At 36.4% G+C, this 21,361-nt stretch overlaps 1 protein-coding gene across 1 annotated transcript in view; it reads right to left on the reverse strand.

The window, feature by feature from the left end:
* PRKX (protein kinase cAMP-dependent X-linked catalytic subunit) overlaps window positions 1-21,361 on the reverse strand; it is a 61,886-nt gene that overhangs the window by 30,285 nt on the left and 10,240 nt on the right. Inside the window, exon 2 of the mRNA XM_075094897.1 lies at window positions 558-726. Coding sequence (XP_074950998.1) covers window positions 558-726 — 169 coding nt within the window. The remainder of the gene's footprint in view (window positions 1-557; window positions 727-21,361) is intronic.

Raw genomic sequence — 21,361 nt, forward strand, 5'->3', positions numbered from 1 at the left:
AATGTGTTTAAATCGTGTTTCTCAATAGGTTCCATTACTTAATGTCAAATATGAGAATAACAAAGCCCAAGAAGCACTGCAGTCATTTAAATTCTTTAAAAATAACATTTGCAAAAGTACAGTTCACAATAGTTTTCAAAAAACTGAAACTTTAATTACATCTTTATCTAGACATCTACAGGAAATATATATGTAGAAACACTTCTTGCCATTCTAACATCAAGAATCATTCTAGAAGTCATTTTGATGAGACAACCCTAACATTTCTTCATTAGTATTTTCCCCTCACTTAAGAAAATTCCTCTTCTGTAATATGATAATAAGACAGAGTAAAGCTTATAATAAATTATTGCTTAAATGTTTAACTTATGCCTCTTAATTTTAAATTTTTTATTCTTCTATGATAAATATTTTAGTTTGAAGCCTATTTTATTCTAGATTACATAACAGAAATTAAATGCTTGGTGTTGATTAAGTACATAAGAATTTGCAATGAGACTCTGGAACAGTAACTGCACTTTATATATGAATTAAATGAATTAAAAAATACAACTTACAATCTGATCAAAAAGGGGTGGTTGACCTCTTTCAAGACTGACTTTTCATTGTGCACATGTTGTTCTTGCTTCAGTCGAATGACATCAGGAATGCTCATTACTTTCAGTGCAAAGTAACGTTTGGCCATTTTTTCCTTCACCAGGTGAACACGCCCAAAGGTACCCGTGCCTGAAAAGTTGAAGAAGAAATGCCAACTTGTTGTAAAAAAAAAAACCAAAAACCAAAGGTAATTCACTAAATTAAAAACCTACTGGAACTCAATTCCTGGGGTTATTGTTGGGTTGGAATTTTTTCCTCATCAATATATCAGTATTACATTTTTTACCTGTTTTCACACAATATTTTCTTGGGATGTCTCAATTTTCAGTGATAATGATTTAATAAAAATAATGATATTGTGATACTGCCACTCTTTGGATAGATACTGGAAGCATTTCTTGCAAAGAAGAGAAGTGGTCCTCAGAAAGGGTATGGGGGATGTATAAAAAAAATAGAAGTATGTAATAGGTAAGATTCAAATGCAACCAATATAAATGAAACAAGCAAAACTCTTCTCAAGTGCAGAAGAAAGTCTGGGAAACTCAAATTTCAGAGTTCAGTTTTAATTTAGATTGGGCGGGAGGGGCATGATAAACTCGAAAGTAGCATTCAGCTTACTGTATCCACAGTGCGGGGCATGAAAGGGGAAAGAAAAAAAATAATCACTTACCAAGAATGTAATGGATTCAATTGTAATGGATTCAATTATTCCTCAACACAAAACACAACTTTCTGTATATTATTTAGTAAAACAAAATAGCTAAAAATCAATCAGGATTATTCCCTTAAATGTGCACAAAGAGGTGAAGTAATTCAGTAGGATAAGGGAGTGATGGGAAAAAATACTTTAAAAGTTGCTGACCCTTCTAAAAACAAACAAACAAAGCTCCTTATAGTGCTGCATTGTTATATTACATGGAAACAGTAGACTTCAGGCACCCTTTCTTGGTAGTTAATGTACTCCTTTTTCAATTCACTCTTAGAAGTATGAAAGAAAAATAAAAACATGTCTTTTCAATAATATATTATGCATTTCTCTATTCAATACAGTAGTCATTGAAGTTCCTTTTAAGTGCACTGCACTCAAGACAATTATACATAAGCGAGCTGAGAACTTCTTTTAGTTTGAAATGGAAGTTAAAACTAGCACATTTAGCCACACTGCTATTTGAACTGCAGCACAGCATTATACATTTGAAGATGAACACACATTTCAGCTTGTTGGGTGGTTGCTCATTTTTTTTTCACTCATTAAAAAATGCCATGTAGGTTCCACTAGAACAGTACACCAGATATTTTTAATCCTATCTTCTGGCAGAAGTATGTGCCACTATAAAGGACGCTTGGCATTCAAGCCAATTGCCTAACTTGTAAAAGGTCACTCTCTTGTTGAGAAACACCTTTCCAAAAACATAAAAATCTTATATTTAAGCTCACAATCATCCCCGCCTTTGCACATGTCATAGGAGGGCAGCCCATGGACCTGTTTCAGTATTATTAAGCAGTATGTCAACCGATTTCAGATTGTGCTGACCAGTTATAATCAACTTATATGACAAGACAATTTTCTAAGAAGTGTAGTGTGTGCAGGAAGATGAGTATGTATGTGAAAGAAAATAGATTTTTGACGGAGGGGAGGCAGGGCAGGAAGACACCAGAAAATGAACTTCCAAAACTACTTTACTTGAGGAGGGGAGAAAAAAACGAGGGAGTTTTTGCCCCTTGTAGGTTTAAGAACTTGAGAATTTATTTAAAAACATTTGTGTTCTGTATGCGTAGTCTCACTTAAAACATTTGCATTTTATCCAGCAGTTACTGCTTCCAGTCACTTTTGGTATTGTTTAAGAGTACCACGTTTACTAAAAACCAAAATAAAATATTAATATTACAAACTAGAAACTATCAACTTCAGCAATCTAGTTTTATGGAACTTGCAGCTCCATTACCAATACAGCTTGCAAAACCAGCTTTTGACATAAAACTTCTCACTACACAAACCCACCAAGGATTACAGTTGTCCAAGCACAAAAGATTCTATCAAAGTAGTTTTACATTCCCACCTGTCCTGAGTTACAGTCCTTTAACCATGAGAAGTGTAAATAGGTCTCAGATAAAGCCTGCTGTTATAGTGAAGCAAGCCACCAGGCTACCCTGGAAAATTTATCATGCAATTAAATCCTTTAACAATGCAGTCATATTACATAACACTACATGTAAACAACCTTATTTTCATGGGGATGGGCTTCTGCAGTGAAAAAAAACATATAAAAAAAAGGCCCAAAAGCTTCCAAGCAGAGCCATCTGTTCAAGCTCCTTAAAATACTGATTATTTACATCTTTACTAAATGCATAGACAAAAATTAACTTAGGCTATTTCAGAACTAGGAGCTGAAATTTAAGTTCTCAGTATGTGGAACACTGTCAAGAATAACTAGTTGCATTGCACACCAAAAGTAAAAATTGTCTTATATTTTTAAGACTTCCAAATGTGAACTCAGGGCCATTAACAGTATCTGTAAGTAAATGCTGGGTTTATATGCATTTTAGTATTTGTATGAACAAAATGCTTCCATAGACATATTCAACACGGAAGTTGTAAGTGAACACATATCTAATTGTTCCTAGGTCTTTAGCGATCTCATGTTTCATGACTTGTTCTACTTGTCCTGGAAATTTTTGTTGTAAAATGCTTTAATTTTTCATTATGCTATTGGTCTAACTTTACAAATGGTGCTGCACAGAAATAGTATCAGTAATAACAACAGCAATCACAAGTTCCATCCATTTTCAAAGAAGGACCTGTCAGGGACTTATTTAGCAATAGCCCTAACTTTGGAAACCCAGGCTCTTTAAAAAAGTCTCTGACAGGAACAGCAAAGCCTGGCAGGCTATTCCAGAACAGTGGCAATCTAGAGAGCCTCTGGGAAAACCAAAAGACCACACAGGCGAGAACATACAACCTCTCTAACCAGTTTTGTTGTTGAACCAATTGCAGGCAGTCTTTTTTCAAATGTCTTCAGCCCAGTTTCAAGCAACTATGGAAAACAGGATGACAATACAGACCAAGGCGCATCTAACATTTGTTTCAGACATCTCTTCATAATATGAATTTTCTCCCATTCGGTCTTCTCAGAAAAATCCATCAGACCTACATCAGTTGGTAGTGACAATACCCATACACACAACCACCACCCTTCCAGCACTTTTGATAAACAATATGCTCTCTTAAAGCCCTAAATCAAAGTGATATTCTGGAAATTACTTACACTATTTAAGCTGCTCAGTCAAACTCCTCTTACTGTAAAAAGAAGCAAGGAGCAAACATGGTGACTACTACATATTTTTTTAACCACAGACTTCAACCGTGTGGGGCCATTAACATGGGAGAGCAGGGGAACTTGCTGAAACTTAAAAACAGTTGTATAAAAGTATGCAAATGGATTTTAATTTATGCCTTTGCACAGCCACATACCGGATTAATTGTTGAGTTGGTTTTTTTTTATGCTTAGCCAGTCTTCAGACAACCAGATCAGGTTTGCATGCAAAGATGACTAAAATTCAAATATCTCACTTCAAACATTTGGTCGGGATCTCCTGCTCATGCTTTTAGCCATTTCTGCAAAGATTTTTTTAAATTATCTTCCTTGCAAATTGAAAGGAGGAATGGGATGGGACATGACGCTCAAGGTGGGAGGCTGCAACAAAATATTGTTATGGTTGTTTAGCACAGTCAAGAAAAGCTAGCTGTTTTACAAAAACAGGTCCTTATTGTTGTGACTAGGTGGAAATCCTGCCCCTCACATTCATGGAAAGAAAACTAAAAAATTGAAGCAGCAAAGCGGCAGCGTGTAAGATGGAGGACCAGCTCCATAAATTTCAGGGAAGGTTTTTGGAAGCAGAAAAAGGAAAAGTTACTAGCCTTCTATAAAGCACCACTGCCTCCTGCCCTCTAGGAAAGGGACACTGAGCTCATGGAACAGTTTCTGTTAATCCACATGAAAGATTTTTTCATTTTTTTCCCCAATCACCTCAGAGCTCGGCTGTATAAACCAGCTAAATTTGACCCTCTGTGACAGATAAGTAAACATTCCTTAGGCTTACCTTAAAATAGAAATATTCTGTACTTGCCCATCTAAGATGTAACAATTAAAGGAAATAGTGTTTACAGATTTGCACAATGTTCTACTGACATTTGTTTAATATTGAGTTCAAAACGTGAACTTCAGGGACTGTGTACCACTCTGGATGAGTCCTGGGATCTGGCAAGTACAATCCTGCTAAAGGAAGAGGAATGACTACACACATACACATACACGCACACACCCCTACGCGCCTCTATTATAGCACGTAATATCAGACTTTTAGAGCAAAAATGCACTTACGTCAGAAAATTATACCTCATGAAATGGTAATTATTAGAAGGTAAAGTAGTGTATTTGCGCAGTCCCCTTCTCCCTCCTAAGGCATATCGCAAATGAAGGTTTCCGGCCACCAGTAACAAAAGCAAGCGAAGGCTGCCTGTGCTATTTGCAACATTCAATCCAACAACACAATTGAAGATTTTCAGAACTAAACAGGCAAACAGAACAAGCATGCAAAATGCTAACCACTAATCCCGTATAATCTGTTTACAACAGAAACAATAAAATTTTTTGATCCCTTTGCAAATTTAATGTAGATACAGAACTTGAAGGAATGCCAGCAATCTTCTCAAATATGTAACCTTCTCATGTTAAACACACAAAGGGAGGAGGCTAAAAACTGCAGAGGACCAGCTTGGCCTAGGTATCAAAGGTAAGAAGGGCATTCTCAGCCTTACAAAACAAGCTGGACTCCCTCATGCTGTGCCAAACCATAGCAAGGTTCCAGGATTTTACTCTCTTTGAAGCCTGGTAAAAAGAATAAAGAATGTGGGAATATTTCTGATGCAATTTTAGATACTTTTGATGCTAGGAAAACCAATCCAATCCTGAAGCTTTTGATCAGCTAAAACAACTGAGTGAATAGTCAGGTAGTGACTATTTTGCTACTGATGTAGGTGACTAATTTAATGCTCAGTTTGCCTCTTTATTTGCTCCCACTAATTAGGCCCAGCTGTCCCAGCTTCCCATCCTTTTAATCCCCAGCTCTTTCTTAAAACCGGGTTTGCCTTGCTCAGATAGATACCATCTGTTTTAATGAAGAATAAACTAGGGCATGTGAGATCCGTGACCCTGAGGGCTGCTTTCTGAGTCCCAAAGGGGTTGGTCCTGACTTCCAGATACCTACAAAAAGTATCAGATGTATGTGCTTTTATTTACAGTTAGAAGAAATGTTTCCTACTGTGCCACATTAGTCTTCGCTGATAACCACAAGCATGACAGACTTAATTCTGTTGAATATCAGAGATAAACTAGGTGAATTGTATCAAATTACAAACTCACTCTTAAATGTCAAGTTTGTCTGCCATTTAATATCTGTCTCATCTCAGGATGGAACTTGAACAGCCTAGCGATACATGTCTTAAAAGGAGGAGTGGGGGTTGTCATTAATTCTTGAAAAAGATGGGAAGAAGTGGTGCAGCAAAGGAAAACAGTCTGCCCAAACAGACTGGTAATCAGAAGATGAACACTTGAGAGAAAGATAGGGGGAAACCACACGATATGAGCAACTGTGGGCTTCTACAACAGAAGATGTGGTTGGCACATGAACAGGGCAACACAGAACGAGGATAATGATTTTGGATATCACAGTAGCCAGGTTCACATTTTTTTTTATTTTTCAACCCATAGACCAGTGTCAACTGAAAATGCCTTGCAGACTACCATTCAGCCTTCTCACATTCAGTGTCTTCACACCGCTCCACAAACCAGCTGTGGATTGATCACCGTAACTTTTAGACTGCTGCTCCTCTACTCCTATACCACTCTAGAGGGTTCTGATCTAAACGTGAAAAACATGCCAGAAAAATAAATTTAGAGGAGGTTTTACAAGCTACGTATTTTTCTGTCTAGAACTGAGTGCCTCATACTAATGAATGCAAGAAGTAAATGTCAGACAATACTTTTTGTAAAGCTTTTGTATATCCTTCAGTGATAATATATCTGAGGAGACAGTCTGAATAAAAGATCTTAAAAGCATATAAAATGGAGGTGCATTGTGCAGCATTCACCATGTGCAGCTCTCCCAGAGCAGCTTCCTTCTATGACTTTGTTCATTCATCCATTGTGCTATGATTCAGTTTACACTAGGAACTCCTTGGATAGCTAAAATTTCTTTCTACATAGCAATAATGTGAAACACTACAGCAAAAAAAAAACCATGCCCATTACATTTCAGGCAAGATCATCACTTTTCAGACTACTTGTCCCAGAAATTTTATTGGTAGTGGCATATCAGTGGTTCTCTCTTACGCCTGTTTTGGATTCTAGACTCATCCCTTGTCAACCCATTCTTCAATGAAAGCTCATTATCATTAATACTTTATCCCAGCTGATTTGAAGTTGAAACGAAACTTTGCGTTTTGAAGTAGAACCTAGCTTTTGACTCAAAGATGCTGCTGTAAAAATTTTCCACCTCTTTGCTGCTTCCAGATTCCAAAGATCAGACATATTTTCAGGTTCTTTCTTACTTGACATACAGGGAACCTCTAACACTACACCACTAAAACTACATTTAACAATCTGGAATTTGGTATAGTCTCTTTTCAACTTTGCACAAGAATTGGTATGACAGAGAATACCAAGCTATTTTGTCAACAACTCTTATTGTTGATCCACCCATTTAAATCTTTCTGAATTACAATCCTTAAGAATTAAGAACACAGGAATCACCAGGCTAATTAATACCCATTAGTCAAGCTTCCTGTTTTTCACATAGTTCAGAGACAGGTTCCTGATTTCCAAAAAGTGCCATTCAACAGTACACCCATGATAGGAATTCCTTTCTAATACAGATAATTTTTTTTTTCTCACAACTTATTGGGTGTCTACAAAATACTGTAACTCTCAAGAGTATCTTTAAACAAAATAAGCAGAATCCTTGAAAGTTTCTTCTCTCTCTTTATTCTTTATTTGTTATTTTTAAATACCAGGGACCAATTAATAAATGATACCAGAAAGTCACCAGCCTGCTGGTGATAAAATAATCCTTAATCCTTTCCATTTCATAAAAAGTCTTAGAACACTGGATTTGTCCATCTCCCTTCACAAAACTTTAACATCCACAATCTTCAGAACAATTCTCATAAAACTCATATTTCCCCACTTGATTGTTCAATGCTGTTTTTGTAACTCTTCCTGTGCCTTCTGCCACCTGTGATTCATGACACGTTGACATAAAGAATATGAACAGTTGAGTGCATGAGAAGTTTTTCCTCTGTATTGAAAATAGGACATTGCAAAGTCATTACTACTCCTACTTTTACCTACATAAATATTGCCCATGAAGTGTTGAGAGGCCTCACCTGCAAAACTGTAAAGATGTAAACATTTTATAAAAACAGTTCAGACAGAATCCTTTAAAGATGTATTCCTTTTTCATCTAGAAATTAAGCTCTATGCTACTTTTGCTGAACTAAATTTAGGAGGCCTGTTGAAACAGCATATTTTAAATGATATCAAACCCCTGCTAAAAGTAAAGGACATCAATCTGTATTGACCAGATTAAAAAATATAAAAACAACCAAAACAAAACTGGTCTATCACATTTTAAGAGACAAGCACAGTTAAGCTAAGAATTGTGTGCCTGTCTGGCTAGAAACACATTCCAAGTTAAAACACTAGAAAGCATTAAATTATATATTTAATCTGATATGAATTTCAGGTAATTGCAGCATTATCAAAAAATGTCACTTTTTTATAGTTGGAAAATAATAAATTAAAACGTATACTAGCAAGATAGGCCATATTTGGACTTTTTCAAGTTACAAAACACCATTCAAATCCTATTCACAGAATTGCTTCTTTCAGATAGAGGTAGGGAAAGATTAAAATAAGCACATTAACTCAGAGCTTCTTGGAATGTAAATATTAAAGAGAAGAATTTTTATTGTGTTGCCTTCCCCCCCCCCCCCCCCCCCCCCCCCCCCGAAAAGGTCCCTACAACAACAAAAGCCAGACATATATCTAGCCACCTCCTGTTCATTAACTGGTGCTCAAAATTCCCATCAAGTTAACAGAAATTCAGGATTCTTTCTAAATTAATTTGTGCTCAAAGTCAATCTTTTATAATTGCTTTATTTTTTTCTTTAAGTGTTTAAAAACACTATGAAACAGCTTCCTTAAAATGAAATATAAAGTAAATTGATGGACATTTAGGCTAAAAGTTACTATTTTAATTAAAGCATGTTACACTTTCACTTACCACAAATATAATACATGAATGCATCACAAAGTAACAAGACTTAGGCAAAGGGAACCGGAAACCAAAAAAAATGAGTCCAGCATTAATCTAGGTACCACCAAATCCCAGATTTCAGGCTACAAGATTCCTTTCAGTTGTTTAAAAAAAAAAAAAAAGTTGTGACAGAAACACTTTACATTATAACCCAGAATGATGAATCCTGATCTCTCTTCAGATAGTATTTAAATTTGGGTCTGATGTTGTGAACACATGGCACCTTCTTCTCGAGTTGGGATTAGTACTACATTCAAAGTTTTAAACTGGGTGTCCCATAAGAAGTTTAAGCCAAAAGGGATTGCCCTCTAGTTTTCTATGAAGATTAATACCTTGCAGTTTATCTCTGGTAGTGCATAAAGAATCAATTCTGGTGAATTATTAATACACCATTTTTTTACTTATTCAATTCTGATTATGAGCTAGAAGTGCTTCCCAGTGACTTTTTTCCCTTCTCAATGAAGGTAAGAAGAAAGATGGTGAGTAAAACCAACGCAGGGACATACTAAATTGGAAAAAAACAGCTCTGTTGCTGAGTTTAATTCCCACAATAAAATCTTTACCCAAAAGAACAGTAAACCTTTTTCTCTCATCATTTGTCAGCACTTCTATCATCACCTTCAGTTTCCCTGTTTACAGGATGTGTTTACAATACTGATTTGGCTAGTTGCTTTACTCAAATTCAGCATGGAGATATTTAGTTTGGTTTTCCAAACAAAAGAAGAAACAAACAAACAAAGAAAACCACCACACCAAAACAAACCCAAAACACAACCCAAAAAACCCAAAACACTACCCAAAACAAAACCACCTGCAGCAGTTTGCTGTGTCACAAAGTCAAGGGCAGACTTAAAACCTTTTCAAGTAACTTAAACTAAAAGAAAGAGTCATTAAGGTCTTTGAAGTCTAAAACAGCACCTCAGTAGAAGATACACCATAGATCAGGTACTTCATAGATTGTTCCAGTATCTTTTGCTCTGTCAGTTCCTACAGTCGAACATCTTAGGCCCTATATGTTGCTGTGAAACTATGGACAAAATTTATAATTATACTCAAAGAAAAGAGCGACCCTTAAAATAAAGTTAACTACAAAACATAGCTGTGCCCTAAACTCATGTTCTCATCTGAGAAAAATAAATAAAATAAAATAAAATAAAAAAAACCCACAACATTTTGATGACTAAGAAAAAAACACTTACAAATGCAATAATCCATGAAGGATTTAAAGAGTCACTTTGTTCCACAGAAGTTAAAGTTACATGGAGTCTGATAAAGATCAGGGATACATGCAGCAGCATGGGTCAAAACTTTAACAGCAGCCCTCTCTGAACTATGTGAGGCTAAATAGGGATACTTAGTAGGTGTCTAACACCTGATTAACCACTTTCCTTTTCAACTCAGAAATATGCACCTCTACATATTTCTAGGATTTTTACGTAATTAACATAAATTTGTCTGTCCTGAAACTCAGCTCTTGCAGGTTTCTTCGTTTTCTCCAGAAGAACTACTTGATGCAAGTCAGTCCCATATTAATGCAAAGAAAGTATCAGGCTTAATATCTTTGACTGTGTCCTTTTAAAAAGCAAACAAAAAATCTTATTAAAGTACAAAGGTTTATTATTGCTGAATGAAGGTAATAAAAGCCACATTGTTTGTACTTGACCAATTTCCTCCTCCTTCAGTGCTGGACAGAAGCCTTTGCAGGACTGGTATCTCTTGTACTACATTCCTTTCAATTACATTTCATTTCCATCTTCATCTAAAGTAGTGCTAAAGAAGAAACAAATTGAGGGGGACATTTCACCTAGTGCACAAAAACTGTATTTTTAAATACTTTTAAAACAGATTATCCATTCACTACTTAATCCGGTATTTCTACAAAGCTTTTAAAGTATAAGACTGAAGATTAAATTATGTTGAAGAGCTCCTGGATGAAGACATATCAAAGACTTTGACTTAACTTAGATGCACTCAGCACAATTCAGTTGTCTTCTATGTTTCAGGAAGTAGCTAAATCAGCAACTAATAGAAATTTTTCAAGATTACCTATTCTTTGCTATTTTGTGCGTTACCACAAAATCAGGCATAGAAGGCCCCAGTCCGGAAACACACTTGCACACGTATTTACACACACGTACACCAGCAAAACTGAGATTTAGCGATAAAGGCCAGGTTGAAAACCAGACACGCTAATATTCAGAATGCAAATTCTATTAAATTAGCAGTGAAATTAAAGTTCAGTGGCAGCCAATACCTACTTTTCCAGGTTTTTTTTTAAGTTTAACCTTTTCTTATTCAGACTTTTGACTTTCATTTTTAAAATTTCAGAGACATAGAACTAACTCAGCATAAGAAAAGAAAGAAAAAAAACCCAACCAAACAAAAAATCCCTAAACCTCTGGACATTCACACTGAAGACAAAGCCTGTCTAGTGAGTAGTAATTAAAGGCCTCAAAGCGTCAGAAAGTTTGTTCTTTGCATTATACCTTCAAAGATTGGTGTTTTTGAAAAATGACAAACTGGAGTTCTTTCAAAGGTAGAAGACTACCACAGAGAACCATGGAGCCCCATATCATCTCCTTATTGTTGGACATTAAAAGATACAATGGATATATGTCCTGAAAGGCTGTTATTGTTCTTGGCCTGTTGCAATTTATGGTGGGAACTTATAAAAAGTGTTTTCACAGTACAAAAAAACAGAAGTAGTAAAGTCGCAGGCAAATCATGTACACAAGCAGTAACTGACCAACTCATGTGTACCCCAAACAGAAGCTGAGAGACATTTCTCCATCTTTTAGGCAAACAACCAACAGCCTTCCCAGACACCTTGAATTGGAGCTTCCTCATTTATTACAGGGTTTACCTTTGGACCAGCCAGCTGGAATTCCTTCCAAGTCAACAGAGGGGAAAAAAAAGGCACTTCTGTATTCAATTGAGCAGTTTTACACATGCAATTTATGAACCCAGAAGTACCTATTTCCCTCTGCTAATTACAAAGTGATTCTACACATGTAGGTTTCATAGTCATTTACACTGCATAGGTCTACATTCAGACAGATGAAACCAACCTCAAAGTTATATGGTCTGATAAGTGCACATAGGTTTTCACGACATGGAAATTATTAACAGAGAATATGCTAATTTGCATAAGGAAGTACACATTCGTGAGGTTTAAAAAAGAATTAATAGCAACTCACTAAATTCTTCATATATGTCACCAAAACTATGCCTAATGATACCTATACAACATTATAATCTTCAGCACTGTGACCCAAATAAAACTTACTGGCACAATATCACAAATGTGCTATTAAAAATGTCAGCTCATTCATCTAGCAATTTTTTTTAAAAAAAATATTTATATAGTTAATATTACACACAAGAAAGAATATTACACACAACAAAGAAGAAACGCAGTTTTTACAAATAATCACAGCGCAAACCAAATCCAATTTGCAAGCTTGCATTTACCCATGTAATCTGTAATTTTACATATGCTATTCCAGTTTACACAGCACAAAAGTCTTAGAAGGTACTTAAAACTATTGTTATGTTTACCTTACACTTGAGCTGTTATGCAGACAAAAAAGGGAAAAGATTTCTGATGCAACTAAGCCCTTTTCTGAAAACTTTATTTAGTTTTATCTTTGTTTTGAATGGGTTGTTCTGAGTACTAAAGATTTTATTATAATATGCACAAAGGACTTAGCATTGTAGCTGTAGCAAAATTAATACCTTCCTGAAAGACTCAAATAATTTCTTTACATCTATAAGCTATTAACAGTGTGCTGGGCCACTGAGACCCTCTATTTTATCTTCCATAAATTCGGTTTTACAAAACAAAATCAAGCTACAAGACAGTAAGAATCTTGTCCTAAAACACTATTTCAATCTAGAACAAGCACTGCAAATGAATTTACTTTTGATTAAGGGTTAGTGCAAGGAGAATTCACGAGTGGAACCAAGTATTCCTCAAAGGGAATTCATAAGGCAGTATCAACTGATATTCCTGAGAGACTACAGAGTAAAGATGCATTACATATCCAGCATTTACTTCACGTGTTCATTACCTTTCCAAATTCTCTCATGGTACATCATACAAAAAAATAGTGTAACACTGTCCAAGGAAAGGTGATGAAATCACTGTCGTTTGGCACTAGGATGGACATAATAATATTCTCCACATAAAGAGCTATTATGTGAGAAAAAGAGAGTAAGTCTAGAATTTCCAAATAAAGTTATATCTGACATGAAACTGGAACAAGTGCACTAACACAAGTATTAAGTTTCGAAATCCCAGTCTCCAAATTCCAAATATCAGTTAAACATTTCAGAAGAAAATCTCTGTAGTTCCCAGGAATTACATGACTTATAGAAGTAAAGACTGAAAATATTCTTTGTATTAATATCTAATGTTCCTGAAGACATGCCAATGTTGATTTAACACTTAGTGTAAACACGTACACACTCTCGCAGAAAAGGACTGTGGTCTTTAAATTTGTCACACTATTCAGGATTGTATGGACCACTACAATGTTTTTTCTCTATAATGCAGAAACGTAAGTCTAAACTCAATCAAAATTCTGCTGTCTTCTAACTTCAGTTCAGCCTACTATGTGACTGAAACACAGAATGGATAGATCAGTTTTTTCTATTTTTACTATACAGCTTCTTAATAGGAAAGAAAAGCCATTCTACAAAGCTTCCAGTTAGAAGCCAACTGCCTTTTTTGGTTTTATATACACACTTTCCTTTTCCCACCCATTTCCAAACTGGGATCCAGTCTCTCTCCAATATTATACCTCTGAATATCATATGCAAGAAACAGATTGAAGCCAACAAATAAGACTTTAAATAGCAGGTTGTATACAATTGGCAATTATTTAAATGGACAAAGACGAACTAGGATGAGAACATTCGAGAATTTATGAAAGAGTACACCCAAACAACCTACAAATACATTCCTTGCATGAAACAACCTTAATTTGCAAAGTGACTCTCAAGAAACAAACTGTACAAGAAAATAGAAATCAAGAGGTGAATGGGTCGCTACAGCCAATTCTAAAGTAAGTTCCAGAGGCTATGGCATACATCATAACAATTGTAACAATATGATTAATTTTGGAACAGTAAGGATAGACTTTTTGGCTGACCCCAGAAAGCATTTTTGTGCTGGACATTGTTTCTGTACAGCTTTTCCTTTTTTTTTTTTTTTAAAAAAAAAAGGATAAAATCACCTAAGGTACAAAATCTATTTTAACATCATTTGCATTGCATTAAATACAGTTTGCTAATTTCATACACCTGAAAACACAGGTGGGAAGATGCAGTACATCATGAACAGGAAATTATATAGGTGAACTCCCTGAACAATAAATTATTCCCCATGCAAAAGCAAGCTTGACATACAAGGTTATGGAAATAAATCTAATTTGCAATGATTATTAGCTGTTCCTGAACAAAAATATTTAAAGAGTAAATATATATGTATAATAAAGAATTTATCCGATTTTAAATTATTCAGAAGTCACAATATGAAAATGAGAATTTTTCACACAGTCACATAAAGAGCAAAGACAGGGATAACATTCAAAATGATACACCAATGACATAGGGAAATAAAATATCCTACAGTACATATACTTCAGTCACACATAGGTCAAGGCTTTTAAGATTCCTGAAAGGATGCCTTGTTTGGACAAGTGAGGACAATTTAGCTTACCTCAATTTACACTTACCAAGGTGCAATATTCACTCCTAAATTTCCAAGCTAATATAAACACTGGAGAAGAAAATGCGGGTATGTGATTTCAGAGCAATTTTATACTATTTGGTAGTTGGTTTTATAGAATGACCAACTATCCAGTATAAAACAGTGCGTGTGGTACGAGAAGGCTTGAATCTAAGAAAACCAAAACCTGTATTGCAGAACACTACTAAGTCCCATTAATGGCACACTATATGCTTTTTAAAATGGTATATAATCTTTCAAAATACAGATCTCAAGTGACATTTCTGATGCCAGTTTTGTTCAAATTTACAATTTCTAAATTGTTTATGAGTAGGACTTTCTTAAATATCTGTCAATTGAAGGACTGCCTCCATTAAAATTTAGAAAAAAATAAAATTGAAAAACTCACCTCATCCCTCCCTATGTTGCAGGATTTGAACAATACCATAGACACAAATCCTTATAAATCCAGAAAGAAAACATACATGAGCACGTACCCTACACAAATCTCTATAAAACCTGAGAACTTGCCATAAAATCTGAAAGCACCTCAAACACTGTCAAATGAATTTAATTCAGGTTTTAAATGCATCCCGAATAAAAGCCCATATAACTACTTACAGGTATTGAGTTTGGGCAGATAAAATCTCATCCTTACTAATGATCCAGCGTTCAAGACTCACCTCAAATTGCAGAATCTCAGTTTAACAATTCATTGGCTTCACCCACTAACCTGATGTTAACTAAGGTCAAAGTAGTACAGTAGCAAATCACTTAAGATATGTACACAAGAAAAGTCAACTGAGATGTTAAAAACAACATTTCAGGACAACTGTTTGGACAATACACTGACTCAATACACATGAACAGCTCTCCATCCTAGAGTGGAGTAGCTAATCTAAAGAATGTCTCAAATGGAAAACAAAGCTTTAAAAAGAAAAGAAAAACAATAAAACCCCTCTCCATTACCTGTGACAATCAAAAGCATCAGGAGATCAGAACCTTAAGATCTAAAACCGATCAGTCCATGATTAGTGTTACCTAGTAACACCCCTTCTCACAAATCTCTACTCCAAACACAAGAGTTTAACTTTTACATATAGTGTATTTAGAATACTGCATGGAAACCAATTTTCAGCATTAAAAATTTACCAATTGCTCTATTCCACAGGCCCTGAGGAGTTGTTTCCCGAATCTTAAATCATAATGCTCTGTATGGCCATGAAGAGTATCAAGTGTATTATATAGTAGTAATAATAGTGAAGGCTACTAGATAGACCTTACTAATAGAAACACAATTTCCAACTCACTGTATCAGTTACGGTTATGAGCTAGTCAGCCATACAGAGCCTTTTGTATGTTCCTAGTGTTCTCACTTTCTAGTCACTGAAAGCAGCTAGTCATTAATACTCAAATCTTTAAAATAAAAACAAGTTCTCTTTTTTCGTAAGAATCAATATTTTCTTTCAGATTTCAGTTATTTCACTCTCTTATCCTATGTATGTCTTCATCGTACATCAAATTTCTCAGCAACACATACCTATATACATAGATATATGGGTATATAATATATATACACCACCACCACCACCACCACCCCCCCATTTAGTATCAGGTTAATCCTCAGGTTTAACTGATAATTTAGTACCAGTTAACCCTCAGGTTAATCTTAATCTATTTTCTTGTTTCCTGCCATAGTTGCTTCTTACTTCTACTCTCTCCCATTCTCTTGCCCCATATAATCTCAGAATTAATTATCTGAACCTAATCTGATATATTTAAAAACAGGATCACAGTCTGCAGTACAGAGAGCAATGAATAGCAAATCCAACACCACCTTGATAGGATAGATTAAATTACAGCTAATTGAGTTCATGAGCTGTAGTTCACATGCCAAGAGTACTTGACATGCTCTTGTAGACTGTTTCTCCAAAATTGTAACACCATTGCTTGCTAAGAAGTTCATTCACTATTATAGTTGACACAGCACACCTTTCAACAGAAACGCGTTTTAAATTATTCACTTCAAAGAATAAGCATTTCAATATCATTTATAATTCAGGACTTACTCTTAAAGAAATACTGCACAAGCACAAATGTGCTAAGAGTAGAAGGCAGGGCAGATATAAGGTTCAGAAATGAACACAAAACCAGTCTATCTGGGCTAGGTCATCAGTTCATATATAACCCAAATAAATCAGTTGTAATTGAATGTTACTGGTATCTGACGGTTATTAGTATATCTTCCATTAACACTTTTTACAGAAGCTGAAGCATGTTAAGTTTTCAGCAGCAAATATAAAAGGCATACTTCTGCCCTGAAGAGAAATGAAATATGACAAAAAAGAAAAATTATTAGGCACAGTAGGTATTTACTGTTCTATGAAGTGAACCTCAGTTTGTTTCAGATACTTGCACATTTCCTAGGAGCAAGTAACAGTCTCAGAAGACATGACACAGACTCATGAAATTATTATTTCATATATAAGAAGTCCTCCTATATCACTGATGGAAGAGGAAACTAGCATTGCACTATCCAAAATATACCTCCTCAGGAAGGACCAGAAGAAAGCTGTGCCAATAAGTAATACAAATATCTTACTTCTTGACATAAAAATTAAATGTTATCCTTAATAGCATTTGCCAGTACACAAGTTAAGTACCATCAATGTTTAAAGAGTCCCTAAGCACCTGTTTTCACTGTACTCTCCTTTTTAGTCAGGTCAAGTTTACTGAGTTCCTCAGTCTTTAAAATGAACTCTGTGCATGACATGCAAAACTCTCTAGGGATGACTGTACTTCATGGTAAATCATTCAATATTTCACACGCATGCACACACACAAAAGAAGATTTGTCTTGCTTAGAAAACTAAGCCAACTATGCTACGGAAGGATGTCCAAAGCAAAGTGATCAAACAGTACGGATTTTTTCCATCTCTCTGTTCTCCCTCTCTAGGTTGCTTGGTTTTGGGTTTTTTCCTATTGCTACAATCATTGTTTAATTTTATTTCAAGAATCATATTTCAGAAAATCAAGAAAGGCCAAGCAACAAAGTTGTGTTTGTTCTCAAACAGTGCAGTTCCTAACATCTCTATGAAAAATGAAAGCCAATTAGGCTAGAAATCACAACTAGCCTGGGAGTATCTGGAGTTCTGAATCTCTCCCTAGCTGTTACATCCAACAGCCAGCAGGAAACTTTTTCCTCTTACAAATATTTTAAATGCCAAAGCACGTGAAGATTAGAGAGAGGTTTATCAATGTATTTTATTATAGGAGTTAAACTGGCAATATTCCATGCAAGAGTGCCCAGCTTTAGGATATCAGTGAATCCATAGCTCACTTATTTCCACATAAAGTTGCTGACACTGCACTCTCAGTATTAACTAGCAATAAGTTCAGATATACCTACCAAATCAAACACTAGTAACAAATGTTCCTTCACATACAATCATTTAGAATACCCAACCATGCCCCTAGTCAGACTTTCATTCCATTCTACTTGTTCTGCTCTGAAAAGAAACAGTCTTGAGGAAACACCAATCTACCTAAACAGAATGGAAGAGTATCTTAAAACATTGTTAATTCCCCTTCTCCTATTCTCTTTTTCCAACATCATTTTTAAGTAGGAATTCCAACATTCTGAACCAAAGGTATAGCCTCTCCTATGCGTTCATCTCCATTACTGCCTGCCAGCCTTCTCTGAGTATTCACCCACCCTGGTAGTCCCCATTTCACTAAAAATCCTCCTTACTAAAATACAAATAGCAACCATGCCAAGAAGTCAGTAAAATTCTAAAAGAATATTTAGAATTAACATGGAGGTGTGAAACTGTGTCTCCAAACACATGGTGTCAAAGGTTTTCACTTGCAATTAAACACTGAAGATAAAGACTCAAAGACAAAATTATTTATATTGCAGGCTTTTATCACCAAGGTACACTTCTGGGAAACTCTTAAAAGCAATGTGAAACAGGCATACTCTAAGCTATAAAATCAATAACTGCAGCAAATCCTGCTTCAGTTTTAAGTTAGATGGGTTTACCTGCAGACCTGTCAGGAAAAAAATAAATATTGCCGAGGGACTGGCTAATTAGCCACAAAGACAGTCATCTTCCGTGTTTCCCACTTCACAATGTTGCTTCTCTATTTACTGTTAGCAGGCATTGCAAGCTCCTCTCAACAGATAAAGACATTGGTAAGTAACATCACCTGCAGTATAGTAGAATTCATACATATTTATGTTAAAAGAACATTAAAAATCCTTGCTAAACAGGATTTTGAGATTCTATTTCTCAGTCTGCCTCTGATGTCAGTCAGGTTGAATATTTACAGAATTACACCCTGGCCACATCTTATGCTCAACTTCCTGTCACAAAATTAAATCATATTACTTTTTTTTTTTTTATTGGGGGGAAGGCATAATTCCAAAATATCCTTTAGATTTCAGATGTCAAACAGTTATTTCACAAAATGCATGGGACCCACTCAAATTGTCCTATCACAGATTTCCAGAGCATTGTTTTCCCAGAATTATCCCAAATCAAGCCAACAAGCCAACAAGCCAAATACTCTGCCTAACCCACAACCGACAGTACAGCAGGAGAATTGAAAAATTTAGGCCTAAAAAGAAAGGCAGCAAAAAATAATCTCCACCACTACCAAAACAAACCTTTAGCTTACAATAAGTCAAGCATGTGTATGTGAAGTATGTGAAGCGTATACACTTATGTATAAGTGTCTGTGAAAAAGGCAAACCACAGTGGACAACCAAATACAGTAAGTATGATGTACTATATTACTTATTACAGTAAGTAATCAAAGTAAGAGAAAACCTGCAACAGCAAGCACAGAGCACAAGGAGCTGTGGTGGGGAGGAAACAATTATTTCAAAATAATAATTTAAAAAAAAATTAAAAAAAATTTTGTGCCGGGTTCCATCAGTGAGGATGGTCACCTCACAAACAGGGACACAGACAAGGCAGAGACCATTAATGCTTTCTTCACCTCAGTCTTCAACACCGATGGTGGGCTCAGGGACCCCCAGAGCCCTGGGCTAGAGCACCATGACTGTGGGAATGATAAACTCCCAATCAACCCCGACCTTGTGTGGGACTTGCTCTTCCATCTGCCTCCCTATAAATCGATAGGGCCTGATGGGATTCATCCAAGGGCACTTGAAGAGCTGGCTGATGTCATAGCGAGACCTCTCTCAATGATTTTTCAATGCTCGTGGGAATCTGGAGGGGTCCCAGGTGACTGGAACCTGGCAAACGTTGTCCCAGTCTTCAAGAAGGGCAACAGGGATGACCGTGGTAACTACAGGCCCATCAGTCTCACTTCTGTGCCTGGTAAAATTTTGGAGAAGATTGTTCTGAGAGTTATTGAAAAACACCTGAAAGACAACACAGTCATTGGTCCCAGCCAGCACAGGTTCATGAGGGGAAAGTCCTGCCTAACAAATTTTGTTTCCTTCTATGACAAGGTTATCCATGTAGCTGACCAAGGGAAGACAGTCAATGCAATCCTTTTGGATTTCAGTCAAACTTTTGATACTGTTTCTCACAGTATCCTCTCGGACAAAATGCCCAGCACACAGCTGGATAAACACGTAATGCAGTGGGTGAGCAATTGGCTGATGGGTTGGGTTCAAAGGGTCATAGTAAATGGGGTTACATTGGGCTGGCAGCCAGTCACTAGTGGGGTTCTGCATGGATCCATCTTAGGGCCACTGCTCTTTAATGTCTTCATAAATGTCTTGGATGCAGGACTGGTAGGAATATGAATTAAGTTTGCTGATGACACAAATTTGGGAGGAGCTGTTGACACTCTTGAGGGCAGAGAGGCCCTGCAGGGTGATCTGGAAAGACTGGAGAGCTGGGCAATCACCAACCGTATGAAGTTTAACAAGGCCAAGTGCTGGGTTTTACACCTGGGGCACGGCAACCCTGGATGTACATACAGCCTGGGGAATGAGAGGCTGAAGAGCAGCCCCACAGAGAGGGACCTGGGGGTTCTGGTCAACAGCAAGTGCCCTGGCAGCCAAGAGGAGCAGCTAAAGTCACTTGGTTTGTTCAACCTGGAAAAGAGGAGACTGAAGGAAGACCTCCTCACAGTCTGCAGCTTCCTCACAAGGGCAGGCACTGATCTCTTCTCGCTGGTGACCACTGATAGGACCCAAGAAAATGGCAAGAAGATGTGCCAGGAGAGGTTTAGGTTAGATATTAGGAAAAGGTTCTTCACCCAGAAGGTGGTGGAGCACTGGAACAGGCTCCCCAGGGAGGCAGTCATGGCACCAAGTGTGATGATATTCAAGCAGCACTTGGACAACGCCCTCAGAGATATGGTGTGAATTTCAGGGTTGTCCTGTGCAGGGACAGGAGTTGGACTTGATGATCCCTGTGGGTCCCTTCCAACTCAGGACATTCTATGATTTAGTGATGTGTTGCAGGTTAAAAGAGTTGAGATCATTCTAGAAACCGTCTTCATTGATGACATTCAGAACATAGGACATAGTTTATTTTATTAAATACTGGAAAGGGATAGCTTTCACAGGCTTTACAGCATCACAAATGGACAAGCACTTATTTGTTTCTACTTTTCAACTCACGAGGATGAAATGTATACAACTGAAATCCAGAAAATTAACTTTAAAAACCA

The sequence above is a fragment of the Phalacrocorax aristotelis genome, chromosome 1 (genome assembly GCF_949628215.1).
Source record: "Phalacrocorax aristotelis chromosome 1, bGulAri2.1, whole genome shotgun sequence".
Taxonomy (NCBI): domain Eukaryota; kingdom Metazoa; phylum Chordata; class Aves; order Suliformes; family Phalacrocoracidae; genus Phalacrocorax; species Phalacrocorax aristotelis.